Source organism: Zerene cesonia, chromosome Z, assembly GCF_012273895.1.
Source record: "Zerene cesonia ecotype Mississippi chromosome Z, Zerene_cesonia_1.1, whole genome shotgun sequence".
NCBI lineage: Eukaryota > Metazoa > Arthropoda > Insecta > Lepidoptera > Pieridae > Zerene > Zerene cesonia.
In genome coordinates, this window is record NC_052122.1 from 6,064,387 (window position 1) to 6,072,803 (window position 8,417).

Here is an 8,417-nt window from a genome sequence, read left to right on the forward strand (position 1 = left end):
TTCGTATTGGATAGACAAATTTACGTATAAAGTGGCGCAAATCAAGTCCAAAAGAGCACGTGAAATCAAACATACAAGCATACAAACATACATGTGACGCTAATAAAAGCGTGTTAAAAAGTACAATTTTTACCATTACGATCGATCTTATAAAAAATAACCGCCTGTTGCGTTCACATTAAAGAAGAACAATAAAAAATCACATTATCATAATGGTAGAGCAATCGATACAAAGTATCCTTCAAAATGACATTAAACGAATTTCAATAGACAAAACCTCTCCAACAAAAAGGGGTGTGAAGTAAAACAAGAAGAAAAATATAGGTAATGTTTGTGACGAGTATTTGAGCGTTTTTTGGGGAAATGCTCAACAAGTTTTGGAGAGCTTTATAAATATTGACTATGTATCAGCTTATCTAACCAGTGAGCTGGTTATATAATACAATATTTTTCAAATTATTTTCACAAGTTTCACGTAAAGCATCCATCTAATCTAGTGCCCAACGAAACATTAACATGAAATAGATACAATATCTAACTACAATATTCAGATGTAGCAAATATACAATATATATAATACAATTATATCTATATATTGTCTACGCAATAGTATGAATCAATAAATGATTTTCAATAAAATCTTTATCGATAAATGTTAATAAAACGTCGTTCAGTAAACAGAAAAGATCGGTAATAAATAGTAAGAAAGAGGAAACCTCACACAGCAATAAAGTCGTAGCCGGGAGCGATAAATAGTATATCGTTTGTAGAGCACACGCCCGCCTGAACCGCGCCACCTCTCTTTATCCCTGTACACAATATGGTGCCCAATCACGTTTCATCTAGTTTCAGATTAGCTTGTATTAATATCGGCGTGCGCGCGAAACTTTCCTATGTTTGTTCGCAGCTCGCGGCGTTCATGCTGCGGATAAAATTCATCCACTATGCTCTGCATGATGAAAGTAATATAGTTACACGTTGCGTACTATTGCACGTTAGTTCCCTCCGCTTAAGTCAACTGAAAGTTATCAAACAGTACGCCACACTGACTGAATTGGACAATAATGTTTAAATAGGAATCGAATGTGTTTCCATAATTATTAAATTTGTTAATCATCTTCAAATGCACACAGTATTATTTACACATATCTAACGGATTTTCGATATTACATACCTGTACTATGTTAGATCTCCATAAGTAGAGGCACAGCATTGTAAAGATGGCAAAAAATATGAAAATTTAAGATTATAATGCTGTCTAATGTGTTACGTTATTATTTTAATTCATCCCTATATTGTATTTAAGTAGAGATCTAAAAGACTATCTCATTAATATAAGTAGACGGCACTACTGAAAACCAACGATTTCATAAGTAGATGCTCAATACAAATGTCAAAGAATAAGATTTTATTAAAAATAAATTAAATTGATGCCTGAGCAACCTTTTTGATGTTAAACTAAATTTAAAACATATTGACATAAAAAATTTTGCATGATGTCATTACCAAAATTTTATCGGTCCGTCAGTTAAAAATTAAAAATGTAAATATGATCAAAAGATTTTTAAAAATACATTAAAAAATGATATTACTTTAGAGTGCTTAAATTTTTTTCATAGAAAAAAAAAAACACTACAAAAATGGCCAGGTAAGAACCGTATATGTTAAAAACATACAATGTGAATTTTGTACGCAGTTCATTATTAGTAATCCTTAGAGAAACAGAAGCATATTATAGAAAAACTATGAGGGTTCCGTATTAACGGAACCCTAAAATGACGTGCACGAAGGTTTTCGTGCGCTACCATGTTCCCTTGCAAACTTTTCCCACTGTAAAAAAACGCCTCTCTATTGCTTAAAAAATACCTCATCTCCAGAAAAAGGCCTCATTAGTCAATATTTGGCATATGCAGGCATACATATGGTGTGGTGCACCTCAAAGAAGATCCCTAACCGGATCATGCTTGCCCCCAATTATTGTTCACCGCTTTTCTTGCAAAACGGAAAATCTTCCTGTCAACTACCCAGCTAAAAATCCAAAGGTATCGAGAGTGAGATAAGTGTGCACGCTCCGCGCCGTTATTCTCATAACTGGCTGCGTATGCCGAAGTGACGGAATATCTTCCCAATTATCATCATAGTAATTAATGTCCCTAGTTGTTGCGCGTGCACTGGCGCAGCTGGTGGCAGCGCAGCCAAGTCCGGCCTGCCTCTGATCTGCTTGGTGCCACGCGACGACTCGCGCCCAGAGACATCTACGAGACCCCGGCCAGCATCCGCCGCCGCGGCCGACACAGGCTTCCAACTCCTCGATGAGGACTACATAAAAAAACATTTCAAGCTGCCCCAACGGGCATTATACTTGGATCCCTTCAGGTTAATGAAACACACAAGTAGTACGTAAAGAAAATAAATGAATCATATCAATTATAATTTAATAAAATCACTATAATAGTAAATAACTGCCACATTAATAGCGTTTACGTGGTCGTCAATATGACAAATATTTGATATTGAGGCCCTGGAGCACGTTAGGACAGTGTCGCTCATTCAAGCTTTGGACAAACGTTCAAGTTTGGATCAACATATTGTTTATTACATAAAATATCGCATCGCTACTACAAAATTATTTTTAATAAACACAAATAAAACACTGCAACTTTTTAGATTCTAAAATGAGCACACATGAAAGATTGTTATTTTCAAATTTGTATTTTGTTATAGCCTTACGTATATAAATACTATTTAAATTATATGTGTGTGCGTGTCTTGTACATGGTAGTGTAACTGCTTTTTTATGCAATTTTTTTAAAAACTGTTCAAATTATGCACTCTTCTCTTTTTTCGATCATTTTCAAGTTATGATATACCCAGATTTAACTTAGATCTATAACATTTATTTAATTTCTATGAAGATTAAAAAATATATATATCATAACGAAAAACGTTAAATTAGCAAATAATTCAGAATATAATTAAGGATTTGTAGAAATTGTCACGTTTGTTTATATATTGATTACAAGAAAAATCACTTACGATGACAATTCGTATATCAGATTTTTTTTGTAGTGGAAATTAGTGGTTTGGTATGAATGGTTTGGTATTTAGTATGAAATTTGTCATTGCTTCGCAGACGGCCTTTAATTACGTTTCCTATGACTCAAGAAGACGTCAAACATTTCAACTTGGCGAGAAAGTACAAAATCAACCAGCAGATACTTGATGGGTTTCTGGATCCCAGCGAGGCTATTTCTGCGCCTAGTGTCTTTGTAAGTTTAATTAGTGTGATCAAATAGATAAAATATAGAGTATGTTGATGATGATGATGATGTCCTGCGTTTAATATATTACAATTGAAAAGCTTAGTTGAATGTGTCGATAAAAATGAATTTTGTGTCACAGCCATATGCGAAAACGGAAACTGATAAGAAGAAAGACTCTGAAGAAGAGGAGGAAATCATCTACATACTACAACTTCCGGATTGGGAATTCAAATGCCCAGTCCATAACCAGACCATAAAGACGCCTAGGTATTTTTTTCTTACTTTATTCCGTAATACATAAATATTTTTAATATGTTGTCGTAAGAATCTACCTAGATCACACTTATTATTGCTAGAAATAAAGTTCCGTAAAACCGAGACAACGGTTTCTGAAACACAATTGATATTACTTTTATACTTTCCATCGAAATCAATAACATTTCACTGTATTATCAACTGCTCCCTTGTAGTGCAAAATTTAAAGTTTTAATAGTAGCCATTGCATTAATCTATTTTCCGTGTTGTTCATAAATAATCATTTATCATAATGCCGTAGTCATTTGTGTGACAAATTAAAAAACTGCCTGTAAAAAAATTAGCTGTTTAAAGATGTATCTATACAACATTCGAAAAAGAATATTGAACGTAATGCAATTTTTAATACGAGCGCCATCTAATAATTCATTTCATATATAAATACTGCATTGTAATGTTATAAGATGTATGTACTAGGTGGCGCTGTAATAAATTACCCTAAACTTTATCAATCGAACTTAACGAACATAGTTTCAATGCAGCACTACAGATGGCGCTGTATTTAACCAATAATAAAATAATTAATTATCATAAAACAAACAAAAACTAAAATGTAATAAAACTAAAAATGCTAAACGCAACGTAACGTTCTTTTCCAGGTTTATTTGGCATTCGTGTAAGAAGACACCAAAAGGAAAATCAGCAGAACTAAAACGGGGAGGCGGACCACTCAATAAACCTAAGCCGTGGCTTCTGAGTAGACATACTGACTTCGATCTTTTATCTCAATGGTAAATTTCATGAAAATCAAATTTTACGTGGCATACGCATGTTAACAACCTTTAAGTGAATGGAAAGATGTAATAAATGTGTTGATCGAAGATAATTATGTTTCATTCAAATGAGATTATTGTTATCACATAAAGCTTTTAAGTTTTAAAAATATGTGATAACATTCCCGTAATTTACAGATACATTTACAGTTTAGCATTCTATAATTGGGGGGGAAATGGGGGAGCCAGAGGCCCGTATTCTTTTCCTGACCCCTCCGAGTCCTTTCTTATTCCTCTCATAAATTCTATCCTATCCCTTTCGATTTTAAGTCGGCAATCCATTTGTATAGCAAATGAACTTACGTCTCTCCAAATGTTTATGGGTGGTTGTAACTCTTACCAACAGTTTCGTGTAGAGAAGTCATCAGTACTAGGTATACCTAGTACAGTTATTATATCTGCACTTCAGGTTAACATTGGTTTAGCAACAAAGTTGAATCAATTTACCTGATGGCAACGCTGCTGTTTTACAGGTAATTTTTGCTCATACATTTTCCAGGAAGGTAGGTATAATTGAACGATAAAAACATATGAATTTTTGTGTGAATTTATTTACATTGGTTACGGATACGACATCACATTTAAAATAGATTCATTATGAAAATAGCAATAAACACTTAAGGTTCGGAGAGTATTTTTTTTTTTTTTTTTTTTTTTTTTTTTTATGTCATAGTCGGCAATGGAGCTGGTGGGTCGCCTGATGGTAAGCGCTACCACCGCCCATGAACATTTGGAGAGGCGTAAGGTCAATTGCAGACCTTTCGCCTCTACAAATGGATTGCCGACTTTAATTGGTAAGGGATTAGGAAAGGATTGATGAGAGGAATAAAGGAAAGGACTGGGAAGGGCGAGGAAAAGGATATGGGCCTCCGGCTCCCCCACTCACCGTACGAAACACAATAGCAAGCTATTATTTCACGCCGGTTTTCTGTGGGGGTGTGGTACTTCCCCGGTGCGAGCTGGCCCAATTCGTGCCGAAGCGTGCTCGACTCCCACAATGAGTAAAGCCGCAAACGATATTTATTTATAACTTGCTGACTTAGCAAACGTTTTTCTACCAGGACATCATTATATGGACATGAATAAAGATTTTAACGGTATGTTTTCAGACCAACCGAATATATAGTCATAAAAATAGATCAAACCGTATTTGAGGAATACGCCTCAACTAGGAATACTCCTCCTTGCTATACAGTAACGGATACTAAGGAACGATAATTTATAAATTAGGAGTTTTGTAATCGATAATCATAATCGGTTGAATTTAGTAACGACCTTATATTATGTTATCTGTATTCTGTGGTAACGATTATGTCGATCGAGATGTTAGTGGGATATTACGGGAAAAGAGGAATACCTACCTATTAGACGACGCACCATTAGATATGTACCTCAATTGTGATAATTAATATTGGCATGTGAGAAAATTTAAAAAAGTTACTGTCAATACGACATCTAATAAATTTGTACAAAATTTTAAGTAATAACTATAATTTCCTACAAAAGCCCATAAAAACTTGAAATAATGGGTAATGAAAAAAATATTTTGTCGAAAGTTGCTAATATGTAAGTATGATAATTATCTATGTATAAAAATAAAAAAATTGCTATTCTTTAGTCCCGTTGAATCTCGAGGACCAATTTTGATAAGTTTGGTTTTGAAGCATTCATAAAATCCAGGCCTAGTCTAAAAATGAGGAAAATATGTCAAAAAACTTCCTATGTCGTTGCGAAGTTTTCCATGTCAGCTAGTCTATTTCTCTATATAAATAAAAATAAATCGCCAAATGTGTTGCAAAGCGTATTACGATCGGTTCGACAATATGGCAAAATTTTATTTAACATTTTTGCTAAGGCGCAAGGCATAAAAAACGTACCACGGGGGAAGCCGGCGCGGACCTCTAGCTGTTAATGTCTTAAAAATCTATACTAAACTTTGTATTCACCTACATATGTAATTTATTCTTTCTTGTTCTTCCTTCATATGCATATGTAATTTCTCAGACCTCTAAAGCAACCAGGCTTTGACGCATTAGATGTTTCTGCACCAGTGCTAGTGCAGATGAATCCAAATGGGAAATGGGAAAATTGTAAGCCAGGGGATCTGGATGAAGAGCGGCTCAAAAGTATTGTGCAACATTTAGTAAAATCCAAAGCAATTTCCGCAGCACAAAGCTACTGCTGCCAATGTGCCACAGAAAACCAAGTAAAATTACACCATATCCTTCATACTAAATTATTATGTACTTTAACAAGATAATGACAGTAATGATTGTTCGTTATTACAGACAGATTCGGGTGGTAAATCCAATTATGTACCGGTAATTATGATGCCCATATATTCCGCAGATGAATGTCCATTTGACTTGGACTGTGAGATAAAAAAAATGAAAGAAGCGGAGAGTGATACGAAACCAACAAAGAAAGAAAAAGTTCAACAATCTGCGAAAGAATCCGAAAAGGATAAGGATAAGAAAAAAACTAAAAAACGAGGATTTGTTTTACAACGATTAACAGACTTCGATTTACTTTCTCAATGGTAATATACAAAAGTGTGCATTTCGAAACCTCGTGATTGTATCAAATAAAATTTGTCAAAAATAACAATTGTATCAAAAATAAAGTGATGTTGATGAGTAATAAAAAAAGTGTTGTGGAAGCGTTAAAATATTTAAAATTGGTTTCATTAGTAATGACGAAGTTCCACATAAAGATAGTAAAAAACTTACTACATTTCATTCACTTTGACTTATCTTCAAGCAACTTATGATTTTATAAGTATTTATCTAATCGGAATATACTTTCAAGATATTTATCCTGAAGTCTCGAACAAAACTCAGATTACTTATGCACTAATCAGTGATGGAAATATGACAAACATGTACTTAAAGTAATAAAATATGTCTATGAGGCTTCATGGTCAAGATTCAGCATAACTTTATTGCTGCATAATAGCGATGTCTACCAGATAAATATACATATAAAACAATGCGTTAATATAATGCGCAAAAGTAATATAGGTTTTTTCAATAAGAACGGGTAGACGTAGAAATGGAATACTACAAGCTGTGTGTGAGATATTGACAAATTTGTTTTGATTTTTGAAGGGCCCATGTAGATACATAAACATGATGTTAACTTACTGGGCTTTTTTTTTACTTATACAATACGATGTTTGTCGTTTAGTGTGAAATTTGATTTCGTACATAGACTCGCTGCGTTATCTCACTATGGCACGACTCCAAGTAGTCCAATTTCAAATGTCTTTTACACATTGATTATATACCTTTCGAGCATCAATCGATTGTGGATTTTCTAAAGACCTGCGACTTTAACCCCACAAGAAAAGTCAGCGACGAATGAAGGCTACGTCTACAGTGCACAATGCGTTTATTCTACCGAACACTATTTTTTAATAAAGTCGTAACATTGTTCATGCTCTTCATTAGGCGGATCTACACAGAGCGTGCTGTGTAGACTTGCCTCAGCGGCTGAGGCAGTGTTGCCAACCAACTAAGCGTCCTCCCTAGCGTCATCTCCAAATCCCCCTCTTTCCCCCCTAACACTATCGCAAGAAATTTGAAAGAGAAAGGAAAGTAGTACAGTGTCATTATGCCTGCCTGCTAATTAAATAATAAATAATAGCGAATACTCAATATTCGCTATTATTTTTTAAATTTTCACCTTAACTTACAGAGAACATTTTTCTGCTGATGTTTATAAGACTTTACGTAACAAAATCCGCTAGATGAGAATTAACGTAATAAAAACCGCTAGAAAAAAAACGTAATTCCTAAAAAATAAAGATAAGGCCCCTTAAAAATACCCCATTTCATCTAACTTGCCCCCAAATTTAGGGGGAAAACCCCCAAGTTGGCCGCACTGCCTCAGCCGAAAAAGCACGTATGACGCAAAATCTTCACATACTGTTTTTTTCACACACATTGCCTATTTGTCATCAATTAAGTAGTTTTTTTGCAAGAAATTAATGAAAACAACAATATAAATGGGGGAGACTCGGTGTACAAATATCTATAGATTAAAAGCCCAACCGATATATTACTTT

General features: G+C 34.3%; 2 protein-coding genes across 2 annotated transcripts; both read left to right on the forward strand.

Moving 5' to 3' along the window:
- Positions 1 to 1,640: 1,640 nt before the first annotated feature.
- On the forward strand, positions 1,641 to 4,343 carry LOC119835769. The gene is made up of 6 exons (XM_038360755.1): positions 1,641 to 1,648; positions 1,914 to 1,924; positions 2,142 to 2,376; positions 3,134 to 3,269; positions 3,403 to 3,530; positions 4,178 to 4,343. Exons 1-6 carry the CDS (start codon positions 1,641 to 1,643, stop codon positions 4,311 to 4,313), a joined length of 654 nt encoding a protein of 217 aa, XP_038216683.1. The 3' UTR covers positions 4,314 to 4,343.
- Positions 4,344 to 5,876: 1,533 nt separating this feature from the next.
- LOC119835770 lies at positions 5,877 to 6,894 on the forward strand. Its single transcript, XM_038360756.1, has 3 exons — positions 5,877 to 5,917; positions 6,356 to 6,557; positions 6,640 to 6,894. The coding sequence occupies exons 1-3, from the start codon at positions 5,877 to 5,879 to the stop codon at positions 6,892 to 6,894; spliced, it is 498 nt and encodes a 165-aa protein (XP_038216684.1).
- Positions 6,895 to 8,417: the final 1,523 nt, after the last annotated feature.